At 42.0% G+C, this 16,796-nt stretch overlaps 1 protein-coding gene across 1 annotated transcript; it reads right to left on the minus strand.

The window, feature by feature from the left end:
- Positions 1-15,330: 15,330 nt before the first annotated feature.
- On the minus strand, positions 15,331-16,437 carry LOC148021402 (uncharacterized). Its single transcript, XM_087698151.1, has one exon. It carries the CDS (start codon positions 16,383-16,385, stop codon positions 15,693-15,695), a length of 693 nt encoding a protein of 230 aa, XP_087554277.1. The 5' UTR covers positions 16,386-16,437; the 3' UTR covers positions 15,331-15,692.
- Positions 16,438-16,796: the final 359 nt, after the last annotated feature.

The raw sequence follows: 16,796 nt of genomic DNA on the forward strand, positions 1-16,796 counted from the left end.
GTGACAATTCAGGGGCAGGGAATAGACAGCCCTGAGGTGGCATGTGATGCTGGTCTGACATGGCATGGAAGTGATGTTAATGGTCTGATATAACGCTAATGCTGGTCTGATGTGGTGACATGATGCTGGTCTGATGCTGGTATGATGTGTCGTTAATGCTGGTCTGATGTGACGTTTGTAGACCTGGTGTGATCGACTACATGCAATACTAGTTATGTTGCAAGCGGCAAGGTGTACAAGGCATTTCTGACATCATTGCAGTTCCATGTCTTCCAAGTCCTAGTGTTCAGGTTTGCCATGTACATAAGCTAAGATAAACTTGTTTGTTATGGTCCTTGGCATTTTGAAGAAGCAAGCATCAAGAACAGTGCTAGAGCAGCAAATCGTCATCTATGTTGTATTTGTGAGAGTCCAAAACTGATCATGAGAGATGCATGGTTAGTGCCCGAGCAACAAACCGTACATTGATAATCACAGCAGTGACAAATCAAACCGTAGAGGCAATTTCAAGTTAATGATCTAGTCCCTGTCAATAGTTTCTTCTTCACAGGCCTATTACATTACTGCATCAAGACCTCTCAGAGATTAGCTATCTGAATGGAGTCTTCACTACGCATGCTAGCTCTCTAATGGAAGTAGATCTATAGATAAATTTGAGAGCACCTACTCTGTACTCATTCGGGCATTTCTGACATCATTGCACAGTTGGAAACTACCTTGTCAGGCTTATTACTAGAGAAAAGCAGGTTTGGAAACGTCTTTGTCAGATCTGAGGTTAATGTAGGCAGAATTGTGTAGTCAGCCCAGAGTGGCACTGTTCTGAATGCGAATTTGCAAGTCTTTGACGCGGTTGGCTGCCATGGTTTGCAAATTGAAGTAATCAATGGATATGCAAGCTACATGATAATGTCACGTACCATGCGTAACATGCATAAGATGGAGGAAGTTTCTAAGGTAATTCAGCAACAGTCAATGCAATCACACCAGCCTTTTGAGGTGCAATGGCAGCCTTTTACCCAATAGCTTAAACAATCATTAGCACATTACAAGCAACAATAGTTGCATCAAGAGTTTGGACAGTGACATAATGATTATGTTCATGCCAAATTTGGTCATACATGTTGTGTACCTTGCCACGGACATGGACAGCCTGATTATTATGGGCAGCAGCCTGAGCCTTCCCATAGACATGCTGGGAATTATTACTATGGAAATCATCGAGAATCCCATGACTTTATGGATCAGCAACATGCATATGGAGATTCTTATGCCAGGCAACCATATGGGCAGTTGCCTCATGGAGACCTTGATGCAATGCAGGAGTGGCAAGCAAGTGATTATGACCGACATCATGCTGATACCTATGCTCATGGACTTGCCACTTATCATACTTATGGTCAGCCTAGGATGCAAGGAAACCATTGTAGTCATGTTGGACAGTCATCATGCAATCTTGGGCAGCATGTTTATGGGCAACAATATGACCAAAGTTTTGGCAGTAGGCAATAGCAGATATATGTATTTGGGCATCAGCATGAACATTTTTGTGACATGCATTCTCATAGAGATTATGGATAGCATGACCAATGCTGTGGGATCAATGATCAAAGGTAGCATGCTTATGACGGTTATGCGTGTGATGCACAACAGGGCTATTATCAACGTATGCAGTCTGGACAGCATGAATATCATTATGAGCAACAGCCACATTGGTATGACCATCCATATGGATAGCATGAGCATTATGGTCATGAGCATGGACAGCCATCTGTTGTACATGAGCAACAAGATGACTATAAGCAGCATGTCAGAACTATTACTGAGCTGACCGATGGTGATGAGCATGTGTGTAAATTGCTATCTAAGGCTTAATGCATTAGACACCTTACTAGTGATACGATACGGGAATTGCATGCTGCGGGCTTATGCTATCGATGTGCTAAGCCAATATCTTGTAATCATCAAGCCACATGCAGGGCAAAGACTGCCAAAATACTATTGGTATTAGAGTATTATGATGCAAAGGACGGAGAAGATCTTGTTGAAGACCATTTTTGTATGGGTCCACAACAAGAACTTCAGTTCAAGAAAGAAGATCATGGGCAGCATGTGGATTTGGATGATCATGACCCCATGCGGGAGCCCCTTCAGTCCACAGACCTGCAATTTGAATGCTTGGACATCACTAAGAATGCAGGGTCCATGAATATGCAGCACTTAGGGGCTGATGCAGTAAACTTTTTAGCTTATGCAACCCCGTGTGTTGTTGACAACATCCAAGCGCAGACTGAGCTTAATCATATGATGCTTATGGCAGACTCGATGCAATAGCTAGTGGTTCTGACCATTCTAGCTTTACTTGTGGATGGTAACCCAATGCATGGAAAGGATAACCACTTTCCATTTGACCCTGGTGGTAGTGCAGAGATCCACGCTTGCATGGATGACCTGTATGATGGTGATGCTTACTATGTAGGTTATCCATTTGATCTCGGGGGTTAAAGAAAATCTCTATCTACATCAACACTCCCCCGGTACAGTCCTCTCACCTTGAGGCGGCAACCTTGGCTGAAGGACAACTCGATTTGGGCATGTTATGTAGTAGACAACAATCTGTTTTTGAACAGTTTTGGGCCTACATTAATTGCACCCATGCATAACCTACTTGGGCTGAAAGTACGCTCAACGAGCTTTGTTTTGACATGTGGAACGTCTCATTTGGAGTTTCCCATGGCAAGTTATGATTAGTTTCCCACTACAGGCCTGTTTGGGACACCATGTTGTCCAATGTTGTCCAACTCTTCTTGTTTGGAATTGGTGCCTATGTTTGTACTGAGTTACCTTCTCCCCTCATGCTCACACTGCATACATGCTCGTAGGCCACCGTTCCACAAGATTTCCCTTCCCACCCCCTCCCCCCCTAACCCAACCATACCAATACGTCCACTTTTTGTTTTTTAGGGAAAAAAACCTTTCGGGTCGGGATGGAATGTAAAGAATGGGATTACAAGGTCTTACATGGGATTAGAGGGTCTTACACGGGGTTAACACGGGGATAGCACATGCGAATACCTGGTTACATGGATGGGGTATTTAAGGTGTATAAGGACCTGGTTAGGGTACCATTTGATAAAAATACATCTGTCCTTTCACCTTCTTCACCTTCTTCCCTGTCCTTCCATGGCTGCTAGCCATTTCTCTCTTCTCTTCTTGTCTTTCTCTCTCTACTTCTAGTCTTTCTCTCTCCTCATCACCCTCTTTCTCTCTCCTGTCTGCAGTCTCTCCCTTCTCTCCTTCTCTCTCCTAAGTCTCCTTCATTACACATGAGATGTCAAGAAATGCCTTGCTTGCTCTCTTCTAGTTGGTAATTTATTTCCATTTGGAAGTATTTGTGATAATAACCTGCATATATTGTGCAAACAGAGTTAACAAACCGCGAATATTGTCTAGAAGCATTTATGAATTAATATCAAATGATACATACTTCATCCATAAATGGTTTGTAAGTTCAGTATCTCGAGAGATGCATGTAGAATGGAGTAGGTGCAACCTTCGTATAATGGAGTTTTCGACGCTATGTGTAGTGGGTCATTTGTCTCTCTAGTAGCGCCCTCCCCCCGAACCTCATGGGAAAATAAATCGTGCACCATGTTGTCCAAAATCTCTTCCTCCAAAACTTGATGGGGCATTTGAAGATGGCTGCTATCGTTGTCATCAGTCTCTACTCTTCTTGAGGACTCTACCTCCTCACCTTGATGCTTCGCAGCCTCTCGACGCCCTAGAGGGTCCATTTAAGGATGTGGTACCTCATCCTGCTCAATAAAAAAATGATGTTTTGTTTAATGGTGAAGATGCAACATAGACCAATAATATTTGTGCAAATAAAGCATTAAAATTTACTGGGTCTTTTTCTTGGTCCCACTCTCCGTACATGCTAAGGTGTGACATTGTGATTCGACGTGCTCGAAAAAAAATCCTCGATAACGATCACATATACATTTGATTTTCTGTCGTAGCCAAGCGTCTCCATTGTGAAGACGCAATGCCTCATCCTCACTGGAGGATGTACTGTTTGTTGACTCAGCACGTCCCATACTAGTAGAAGATGACATAATTACACTTGAATCATAAGGACATATATGATTTTATTTGGTATATATGTTATATTCCCTAAATGCATTGATACTTACAACATGGAGGCAAACATTTTGATATTGAAAGACTAGAAAAGTCATGTTAATCCAAAAACAACCAAAAGCTAGCATCTAATCAGTTTAATTGTAATTGCGCATGTAATATGCCTTATCTGCACATATACACGCACAATTACACGCGCTTACAGACGCGCCACGCAAATATAATTTTTTTAATAAAAAAGTTGTGGCTTTCTTTTCAAACTAGTGCTTTCCTGCGTTTTTTGCACGTTTTCTGTAGTTCGAGCTCGACATCACTAATCATTTCTATCTATCACTTCATGAAGACAATGAGGGAAGGAAATAAGAGTAAAAAGAGGACAGGAGGAAGGAAGAGCCAAAGAGTAAAGAACAAGAGCCAAACAACAAGGAAGAGAAGAAGAATCAAGCAACCTACCAAGGGAAGGGAGAAGGATGACAAGGAGCTTGCAACCTAGCCGCCACCTGTCGGAACAAGCAAAGAAGGTGAGTTCTTCTTCTCTCTCTCAATCTTGTTTGCTTTCTCTTTGTCTGTTTGTCTCTCTCTCTCTCTCTCTTTACATGCTTTAAATTGTCATCTATGGAGGTTTTTTTGCGTGTTTTTTATAACAGTTTGCAAAATATGGTCCGGACTATGCGCATCTGTTAGCACGTCTAGATGATAGTGTAGACGCAGGTATAGACACAGGAATAGACGCACTGACAGACGCGGGTATAGATGCAGGTATAGATGCAACATGTAATATGTTTTATCTGCACAAGGTAGTAATGGATTTTTGCTTGTGTAGATGTAGAATCATGGATCTTCCAGCACTGATCCTGAGTTGGAATGCATGAAAAACACCTTAGCGGAGTTTTCTAGAGATGTTAGTAGCTTTTTTGGAGGTTTTCCAAACAAGGAGCAATTCATGGGGGAGATGACCAGTTATCTTGGTCGCCCTCCCACTGCAGAGGAGGTTTTTAGTGTCATGTCTGGGACACCTATCACATCTTTGCCTAGCACTGCCGCACAAACACCAAACCTTGGCACACCAAACCTTGGTACACCTCTACTAATAGGTACTCACACACAGATCAGCTGATCACAGGGATCAGCTGAAGTACATGAATCGGCTAAAGCACGTGTATCTGTAGAAGCACGTGCATCGAGTGAGGTAGAGGGTAGTGCCCGTCGAGGGAGGAGGGAGAGTCGTGCGGGAGGACGAGGAGGTCGAGGGCTTTGTGGGGGTTGCCTAGGAGGTGGCTCTTGATCACCCTCACCAGAAATGAGAGAGGTGAGCCTCCACAAATGTACTACTCTATCACACTAATGTTTGTGGTATCTTACATAACCTTGAGGGGAGGGCAGTGATAGCCTACTTGAGGAGTGTCGTGCACGCCACATACAAAAATTGTATGATTCCCTTCAAGCACCAAAAAAATGGTTTGTGGCAAGAGGTGCTGCGGGCAGTACATAGAAGGCATCCAAATCCCAAGAATTCACAATTCTCAGATGATTGGGGATGGTCAAAGGTGAGAGACGCGCTTCATAACAAGAGGTCTCACCTTATGACGTGTGCCAAGGAGTCACTATGGAGACAAGAGCAGGGGTGCTCTGGATATGGCCAACCACCCAATTACCACTGCAGGGAGTGGAAAGAGGCCAAGAAGAGAGCAACAAAGAAAAGGACAAGTTACCAGCATGCAGAGGCACGATGTATTTAAATGGCAACCATGGGATCATCGCATTATGGATCGAGTGGTAGGGAGTCATGGGAGGCTGAGTTTGTAAGTATTATTTGATTTTTTTAAAAATTAAATTTTGTAATTTATTTCAATTCATTATGTAGTGTGTTCTAATACGTTGTATGTTCAAATTGTTTTATAATATCATATCGTTGGTAGGATGCCTACTCCTAGAGAGGTAGGCTACTATTGAGGTTATAACCGGGCATCCACTTGGCAGCATTTCTATGAGGAGGGACTCATCACGGAGGAGCAATATAATCGTGCCATGAGGATTCCACAACTAGAAGAGGTATGTTTTATTTTTTACATGAAAAGTATAGGTTTTTTTTTAACAAAGGTAATTTAAACAAAGGTATGGAGCCTTTTTGTTGTAGTGTTGCTCTAATAGTATGTATAATATATCTATCGAAACATATCATGATAGCACGATGTCGTGTTGCTGCGCATCCGAGTCGTATACACCTCCATTTCTTTTGTTGTGCATTTGTGTTATTTTCTGCGTGTGATTCATTGTGTGTGAGATGCATTATGATAATCCACATCCAATGTATATATTCCGTTAGTGTGTGTGTATGATTTTGTTTAGATGCATGATGTGTGTGTATTAGAAAAATATGAAAAACTGATGCCAAAGGACATTATCAAACTGATAATTTCAATGATGATCTCTAAGAAAAGTGCAGGGAATTATGGAATCAAAGGAAGGTTTGCGGAAGCGATCATCTAAGTTCAAAAGTTCCCATGACACAGAGTTGAAGGAAGTATCTCAAAAGCTGCTTAAGCGAGCAAAGCACTAGTGAAGCACCGAGGGAGTATTTTGCCGTCCAATTTTCAAGACTGAAGTCGAAGTTTATGCGCAGATTACTCATTGTAAAGCTGACTGTCAAAGGGGTAATGCATGACTTTAAACATAATCCTCAAGGTCAAATTCAATGTTGGTGCATAGATCTCATAAGGATGTAAAGAAACTAACTTGGCAAAGAGGAGTTTTTTTAATCCTCGCTCAGCTAAAAGAGGAGAAGGGGAAACTAATTTGGTTTGAACCGCTTTTGGAGGGAAAAAGCAAGAGGAAAGCAGGTTGTTTTTGGGAGGCAGAGGAAGCGGAACAATAACAGAATTTACTGATCTATCAATGGGATTTTGGGTGCAACGACAAGATTGGAGAGCTGAACGAAATGACAGAATCTTTGTCAAAGAAGACACTTCTTGATCTTGAGGCCAGTTAATGGAATTTGGATAACAGGGCAGATTGTGAAGTTTGCAGGAACAAAGGTCTCGGGGGCAGAACTCTGATGAAAAAACTAGTATGGAAATGGGGCACTACCAGAACATGATGAGGACAGCTCTCTGTTTTCGCTGCTGTGCTACTTCCTTTCGACACAGCAGGTCGAGTGCTTGCACTTATATTACATTTGGAGCAGTACTGATCTTCGCATCGCTTTTCCTATCTCAATTTATTTCTGATGAATGTATCAATAAGCATAATAGAGTTTGCAAAAAGCTTATTGGAGTGGATGAGTGATGCTATTGCCAAATCCTTCGAAAGTAATCGAGATAATGCATTCCAATTGAAAGCCTTCTGAATATGTTCCAACCGGAAAGGGTTGGATGCTGTTCCAGCAAGCCTAAATTACTGATCATCCATGGATGGAAAGCGCTGAAGAAACTTTTCATGGGAAGTTGCTGTATTACTGCGCTTTTGACTCCGAATTGCTGATTATAACTCCGTTTCCCTGCATCAACATCAGCAGAAACCTCTAGAGTTTCTTTTGTTTGCTGCGAATTGACATAGAAGCAACGTCAAGGGAGAAATTTGGGCGCTTCGCCATCAACAAATACTCCCGCTTCGCCATCAACAAATACTCCCAATGAAAACCAATGATAGTGGGAACGAAATGAATCTCACGATGATGCCTTTCTGTGTTAAGATGAAGGAGAACACCAGCAGGAACGACGCACAACAAAGAAGAAACTGGATGGAAAGGTCTTTCCTGTGCTGGCGTATGATCAGATATAGTTGGCAAGCTAATCAAAAATGACAAACAAATCGAAGTCCTTTCATTTGCTAATGCATTTGAGCTTTTGGATACTTTTGAGCCTGATTCACTACTCAAATCTTACCTTAAAGAGGCAAAGAAAGTAGTGCAGACTACTCTTAAGAATGGCAACAACTCAGCTGCAGCACAGAATGATACCAATAAAAAAGAACTTGCAGCCATGCGAGCTGTTTTGAAAGCAAACTGTGAATATGAAGACAAACAGTGAATACAAACTTGAAGACAAGTATGTCCTTGCTCCCTTGGATAAAAGAATTGCACAACTAGAGAAGGCAAAGCTAAACAGAAAACGTTCTGCCAATGTTGGGAAGAGTGAACAAACTAAAAGGGTACGCACTAACAACGGAGGGTCAGCTTAAACTGGCTTTGATCATCATCCTCTCAATGTTGGCCATTATCCTAGTTACAGTGCTGGGAACAGGAGTCCTATTTCACTTCCAGGATCTTACTTGTATGACAATCTGGACTACGGAACTTCAGTCTTCATCAATACTCCTAGCTCTTATAATGGTTATGGATATGGATCAGGATTAGGAACTACACCATCTGGCTATCAATCGTACCTGTAGAAATGTATGCTAATATTACAATCTTTGCAAAGATCTCTTCACAAACAGGAAACTGAACATGTTCAAAATTTTCTGAACATGAGCTTCATGTAACTCACTTGACAAGAAATTTAGTGTACTTTGGCATCAACAATTCAATTTTCTTCTTGTTAGTCCCTTCCATTGCTGTATCTTGAACCCCGTGTTCTGCAGCCCTTGCGTGAACTCTACGACATTTCTGGTGAACCCGACGTGAAAGTGCTGCGTCACTTTTCAGCAAGATGGGAGACTCGCAAGAAGAGATGACAGATGATAATGTCATGAAGAACCTGTTTCAGTCATTTACCACTTATATGCAGCAACAAGCTCACGCGAAACGTGATAGTGATGCTATGGATGCCTTGAAAGCTGTCCAATAGGAGATGAAGCAGTTTAATGGCCAGCAAGTGTCAACTTACTTGCATTTATATGAAGAAAAGATGAAGTTTTTTGGGGTTTCTCAAGATGTTTGGAGCCGCTACTTTTTGCGGATCGTGGTGCGCGCTCTTGAAGTTCGAATTTCAAAAATTCAAGAAACACATGCAGGTTGGGCAGAGTTTAAGAAGGCATTAAAGGATGAATATTTCCTGGAGGATACAGGTCTTATGAATCGCAGGAATTTCTTAGCATGGGTTTCTATGCCTAATAAGGGACTTTCAGTTACCGCTCTTCTACGAGAATTTGAGAGCCGCTATGATCAGTTGGATGGGACTGAGCATCAAGCTTTGGAGATGCAGAAAGTGGAGTTATTTTTACAAAGCTGCTGATGCTGATTTACAGGAAAAGTTGGATGATCTTTTGGAAGATCAAGCTACTGATTCAGGTTTAAAGACCGAATGGAGACATTTCATTGATGTTGTGAATGCTCTTGTTAAGAAGCAGCGTAGAAGAGTATGATTGCATCGTAATACAGGATCAGTTTCTGAAAAATCCTTGGAGACTTCTTCTTCTACCCTTGCTGCAACTTCTTTGCCTAAGCCTACTCCTCCTGCTGTGAATCCACCAGTTCCTGCTGCTCCAGTGCCCTTATCTGTAGATGATGTTATTAAAGGCTTGGCAGATTTGACGATTGAAGCAGTCAAAGCTGAAGTTGGTAAGTTAAAAGAGCAACTTATGTCAGTACCTACTGTAGCACCTGCTCTAGCGACTGCTTTTCCAGCTGGTCAAGGAAAAGGGAGACGATGTATTTGGTGTGATAGTACAGAGCACCAACACTGCAAATATTGTGATGCTTTTCAGGAAGCGCGTAAGAAGAATGTAGTGTTCTGGGGACAAGATGGGAAGATATGGCTGACAGAGACTGGTGCTCCTCTTGACACGAACTTCGGTAAGGGAGGCATGAAGAAGCTTGTTGATGATATGGCTGCGCGATCAGCTTATGTGAGTGTTAGAGGAGATGCTTCAGCTTATGGAGTCCAGCTTGAGCAGAAATTAGATGGAGACTCTGCTTTATGGTCCTCTGCCTTGGAGATAGCAAGAAGAGGGAAAGTTCAGGCATCTACTATGACTTGTGTGGGCTCCAGCATCCGAGGAGAAACGAGATGGGATTCTCCTGTTGACAAGTATTCTATTTTTGCTTATATGGCTAAAACACAGGGTTTAGATGCCATGGTTGAGAAAAAGAGAAGAAGAGATGAGGAGGGTCCCAGTACCTCCAAAAAGACTAGAGGGGGTGACTTTGTTTCACCACCTGTTACAGCTCCACCTATGTCAAGTTCTCCAGGTCAATTAGGTCCTGAACAACCTATGGGAGACAAGCAGATGAAAGAGAAGAGGCAACCAAGAAAAGAACCAGGATTTAAGCTCTTGTTAGACCTTGATATGCAGACGGATATGAGTAAGATTTTTCATGAAAGAATTTTGAATAGTGAAGTCACTTTTACTGTTGGAGAAGCTCTTGGGATTGCTAGAAGAGAAATATAGGATCAGATGCAGGATCTTTTACAGAGGAAACGACATGCAATGGAAGGACCTGCTTTACAGGGATTGTGGCATGGAGCTCTTGGGGAAGAGCATGATGATGCAGTGATGGTTGAGAATGCTTCTGTTAATCCGCAATTGAAGAAAATAGTTCAGCCTATGCAGTATGAAGATGATGATACCCCTATTCTCATTCCTCGCAGCCATTTTTCACGAAGTCATTGGGCTAGAGCAACCACTGAGACGGTGGTAAGGATTGGAGAGAAACAAATTCCTTTGATCACTTTAGTCGATCATGGTTCTGAGATTAATATTATTGCTCGAGGTGTTTATGAGAGTGGCAAGTGGCCTATGGATGCAGAGCATGGCTGGCGCATGAGAGCCGCCAATAATACTTCTGGTGATATGTATGCTGCTTGTCCGAGTATCGGAATTTCTATTGGTAATGTTGAAGAGGATTATCATTACTTTGTTCAGGATTCTTGCTCTTATCCGATTATTCTTGGACAGCCTTTCATTACAGAAGCAAGAATGGAAACGAAAGTGATGGATGACGGGTCAGCTTATGCACGGATATGCAGTAAAGATGGTATGCGAGCTATTCAGTTTATGACTGTTGGGGTAAATCATCCGAGAAATAGAGACTCCTTGCGTGAGGCACCACTACCTGCGAAGGAGTTGGATTTTCATTAGGTACCGCTGTCTTGCGAGACACTAGTGGTACGGAGTGGAGAAAAGAGGAGATCTCGCCTCTTGGCAGCCAGTCTTTCTCCAATAATTTTGTTGGTTTTTCTTCAGATAGTTCAGTGAGTTATCAAAAAATTTCAGATTTGCCTAGAGTTGCCAGGTAGTACATTGGTTGTAAGGAGAAAGAGTTGAAGAATGCATGTATTTTGCAAGCAGAAGAGCATGTAGATGGATTGTATGAAGGGATGTCTTATGCAGATACATTGTTTGAGATGGGAGCAATGCTGAAAACTGATGTATGTAAGGGTTCAAAGATCATACCTGTGCAAACCTTGGATATGTTTCAGGAAATTTTTGGTTTTATGCTGAAAATAGAGTTAGAGGCTGAGAAAACTCAGCAAACTGAATTTATGGCTGATCTTGATCAGCTAACAGAGTTGCAGAGGGCTAAAACCTTTCAGCCAACAGAGTTAAATGCTGGAAAAATTCAGCATATGGAGTATGAGGCTGCACCCATGCAGTTCATAGAACCGAGGGCTGAATCCATTCAGCCAACAGAGTTGAATGCTGAAAAATTTCAGCATACAGAGTTTCAGGCTACACCCATGCAGTCCATAGAGCAAAGGGCTGAAATCTTTCAGCCACCAACAGAGTTAAGAGTTGCTGAAAATTTGCAGAAATTGCAGCAAAGAAAAGAGTGCTTGAATGATGCCAAGGTTGACACGAAGTATAAAATAGTTGATAAGAAGGTTAAGCTAGTTGCAGGGCCGCTTCCTCCTGATAGTGATGAGCAGATTGAAAAAGCTATGAAGCAGCCTATGTTGAGAGATCCTGCAAATATTGGACATAAATTTACAGCTAAAACTCTTGCAGAATTGAAGATTGGAAATGATGATTTCTTGCTTCCAGTGGAAAAAGAATGTTTTAGAGAGATGCTTGGACGTCATGGTAAGGCATTTGCTTTCTTTCCACATGAAATTGGCTGCATTAGTCCCGAATTGGTTGCACCTATGGTCATTTTCACTGTTCCTCATGTACCATGGAATATACGTCCTATACTTGTGCCTAAAGCACACTTGCCAAAGCTGAGAGTTGCTGAATGAGAAGATTAAGATGGGAATTTTGGAACCCTCTTCTGCACCCTATTCTAACAGGTGGTTTACTGTACCAAAGAAGAATGGTACTTTGAGATTTATTCAGGATATATTATGATAATCCGCATCCAATGTATATATTCCGTTAGTGTGTGTGTATGATTTTGTTTGGATGCATTATGTGTGTGTATTAGAAAAATATGAAAAATTGATGCCAAAGGACATTATCAAACTGATAATTTCAATGATGATCTCTAAGAAAAGTGCAGGGAATTATGGAATCAAAGGAAGGTTTGCGGAAGCGATCATCTAAGTTCAAAAGTTCCCATGACACAAAGTTGAAGGAAGTCTCTCAAAAGCTGCTTAAGCGAGCAAAGCACTAGTGAAGCTCCGAGGGAGTATTTTGCCATCCAATTTTCAAGACTGAAGTCGAAGTTTATGCGCAGATTACTCATTGTAAAGCTGACTGTCAAAGGGGTAATGCATGACTTTAAACATAATCCTCAAGGTCAAAATCAATGTTGGTGCATAGATCTCATAAGGGTGTAAAGAAACTAACTTGGCAAAGAGGAGTTTTTTTTATCCTCACTCAGCTAAAAGAGGAGAAGGGGAAACCAATTTGGTTTGAACCGCTTTTGGAGGGAAAAAGCAAGAGGAAAGCAGGTTGTTTTTGGGAGGCAGAGGAAGCGGAACAATAACAGAATTTACTGATCTATCAATGGGATTTTGGGTGCAACGACAAGATTGGAGAGCTGAACAAAATGACAGAATCTCTGTCAAAGAAGACACTTCTTGATCTTGAGGCCAGTTAATGGAATTTGGATAACAGGGCAGATTGTGAAGTTTGCAGGAACAAAGGTCTCGCGGGCAGAACTCTAATGAAAAAACTAGTATGGAAATGGGGCACTACCAGAACATGATGAGGACAGCTCTCTGTTTTCGCTGCTGCGCTACTTCCTGTCGACACAGCAGGTCGAGTGCTTGCACTTATATTACATTTGGAGCAGTACTGATCTTCACATCGCTTTTCCTATCTCAATTTATTTCTGATGAATGTATTAATAAGCATAATAGAGTTTGCAAAAAGCTTATTGGAGTGGATGAGTGATGCTATTGCCAAATCCTTCGAAAGTAATCGAGATAATGCATTCCAATTGAAAGCCTTCTGAATATGTTCCAACCGGAAAGGGTTGGATGCTGTTCCAGCAAGCCTAAATTACTGATCATCCATGGATGGAAAGCGCTGAAGAAACTTTTCATGGGAAGTTGGTGTATTACTGCGGTTTTGACTCCGAATTGCTGATTAGAACTCCGTTTCCCTGCATCAACATCAGCAAAAACCTCTAGAGTTTCTTTTGTTTGCTGCGAATTGACACAGAAGCAACGTCAAGGGACAAATTTGGGCGCTTCGCCATCAACAAATACTCCCAATGAAAATCAATGATAGTGGGAATGAAATGAATCTCACGATGATGCCTTTATGTGTTAGGATGAAGGAGAACACCAGCAGGAACGACACACAACAAAGAAGAAACTGGATGGGAAGGTCTTTCCTGTGCTGGCGTATGATCAGATATAGTTGGCAAGCTAATCAAAAATGACAAACAAATCGAAGTCCTTTCATTTGCTAATGCATTTGAGCTTTTGGATACTTTTGAGCCTGATTCACTACTCAAATCTTACCTTAAAGAGGCAAAGAAAGTAGTGCAGACTACTCTTAAGAATGGCAACAACTCAGCTACAGCACAGAATGATACCAATCAAAAAGAACTTGCAGCCATGCGAGCTGTTTTGAAAGCAAACAGTGAATATGAAGACAAACAGTGAATACAAACTTGAAGACAAGTATGTCCTTGCTCCCTTGGATAAAAGAATTGCACAACTAGAGAAGGCAAAGCTAAACAGAAAACGTTCTGCCACTGTTGGGAAGAGTGAATAAACTAAAAGGGTACGCACTAACAACGGAGGGTCAGCTTAAACTGGCTTTGATCATCATCCTCTCAATGTTGGCCATTATCCTGGTTACAGTGCTGGGAACAGGAGTCCTATTTCACTTCCAGGATCTTACTTGTATGACAATCTGGACTACGGAACTTCAGTCTTCATCAATACTCCTAGCTCTTATACTGGTTAAGGATATGGATCAGGATTAGGAACTACACCATTTGGCTATCAATCGTACCTGTAGAAATGTATGCTAATATTGCAATCTTTGCAAAGATCTCTTCACAAACAGGAAACTGAACATGTTCAGAATTTTTTGAACATGAGCTTCATGTAACTCACTTGACAAGAAATTTAGTGTACTTTGGCATCAACAATTCAATTTTCTTCTTGTTAGTCTCTCCCATTGCTGTATCTTGAACCCCGTGTTCTGCAGCCCTTGCGTGAACTCTACGACAACGCATTTTAGTAGTCCATCAAGAAGTAATCAAGGTCATTAACACTCAAACTCCTTAGAATACTTAAACATTTATAACCTTGAACTACTTGATCCAGCTTGCAAGGAAAGCCCTGTGGGAAAATAAGGTAGTCATGAGAATGAAGAATATGATATTTGGAGCATATAGAGAGGGGATTGTTTATGGATCTCAATATTTTGTCCCTTTCTTCTCACTATTTCCGTCTCTATCTCTTACTCTCTCTTCTTTATACTCTCTCTCTTTCTCTCTCTCTCTCTCTCTCTCTCTCTCTCTTTGTCTTCTAACTATCTTTCTCTCTATTCACACACACTCTCTCACTATCTTTCTTTTTATTTTCCTCTCTTCCCACACACACACACACACACACACACACTCTCTCTCTCTCTCAATTGAGCAATTTAATACTAAAATAAATAATCCATAACTAGCCTTAGTAGCTAAGCCTTCTTATAGGCTTTGGCTCTGATTCCTTAATTAAAGATTGCATTTAATTTTCATAGTGATTTTTATTTAGATAATACTTATGATGCTTGATTTTAATATCATTCTATACTGATCATATGAAAGATTAGTAGTGTGATTTGTGGTAATTATATGGTTTGAATTGATTAAGAGAGAGTATGCATTAGTATAGATTAGAAAAGAAATGGAGAATCACTAATATCAAATCAGTGTAGTTTAACTCAATTAAAACTAAAGTAGAGAAAAATTTAAAATCTATTGCAGTTAATACAAGCAAGCAATGTGTGATGTTTCGATAGTCTTAAGAGTGCTTCGAAATAGATATTAGGCTTAGATCATAGGAATTCTAATATTTTCAGATTTTCAAATTTGATGTTACGAGGGTCTTGAAATTTTCTGATTTGAATGGCTCTTCACAATCCAGGAATAATGTCCAAATCAAAGGTAGAGAGCAAATAGGTATGGATGTTTGATCTGTTGTGAACAGAAGGGTACATGCAAATGATGAAAAGAACCAGAGCAAGTACAGACACTAAGCCGGTGTAGATAGATAACTCGGTTGTCACTCCAGCAGAGTGACACTGTCATCGGGCAAGGAGAGGTGGGCTTTGAGGTCATTGATGGCGATGTTATAGAGGGAGAAGGCGGTGTGGATGGCTTGCTCTTGGGTGAGGGCGGCGGAAGGCTTGCAGGTGAAGCTCCAATGGAGGACGCAAGTGGAGGGTGGCCGGGCGCAGGCGTCCTGATATTCTGCATCAACCGCAGCATCATGATGATGATCAGGTTGTCGATGCTCAGTAGGATGATGATGATCATCATGGTGATCAGGGGCGGGGGAGGGGCTAGTGAGCCTGAGGGTGCCGACGTAGCCGTCCATGAGGGAGAAGACCGGGAGGATGGAGCCGGGGAGGATGGCGTATTGGAGGATGGTGTATTGGAGGATGTGAGAAGGGGGGTCGATGAGGAGAAGCTTCTCCAAGGAGGTGGCGGGGGGCTGGCCGGGGGCCGAGGGGTACAGGGTGGGCTTGCGGACGCAGCCGGCCTGGTTGACCTGACCTGCTACGAGCTCGCAGCTCTGCACGATGCTGGTCATCCAGGCGTCCACCCGTACGAAGTCTCCCGCTATGCGCCACACCTCCTCAACCGAGGCTCCCCGGATCTCCCATCGGAAGGCCTTCCCCCACAGCGCCTTCTCATGACCGTCAACCCCCTCCACTGCGTCGTCGTTAACGATCTGCTGCTTCTCGTCGGCCATTGCAGTACAGCTCGCGCGCTCTCTCTCTCTCTCTCTCCTTGCGGATCCTGCAATTCTATGGCCCCCCGGCCACTTTATAGGTCACCGACTCTCCGCACTTTATAGACATCAACAACCAACTTATATCTATTGTATATATTATTTAGATATTTGGTTTGAGGATTCAAAACCAACCAAAGACTTTATGCCTATGTGACACAAAGGACATTAGGAGAATGAGTTTGGTACTCAAAAGATAAAGACTGCTTTTTCTTGAAAGATGAGTAGGATTTATATTTATTCAATGAGGTCCCCCTCTCTCCTCCTTAGAAGAAGGAAAAGAGGGGAGAAGAATAGTAAAATAATCATCTTCTCTCTCCCCTTTTACAATCTTTTCTATATTATCCACACAGGATTCCTTCTCTCTCCTCG

Source organism: Lygodium microphyllum, chromosome 18, assembly GCF_053477565.2.
Source record: "Lygodium microphyllum isolate KBCC chromosome 18, Lygodium_microphyllum_v1.1.10, whole genome shotgun sequence".
In the NCBI taxonomy this organism is placed as follows: Eukaryota; Viridiplantae; Streptophyta; class Polypodiopsida; order Schizaeales; family Lygodiaceae; genus Lygodium; species Lygodium microphyllum.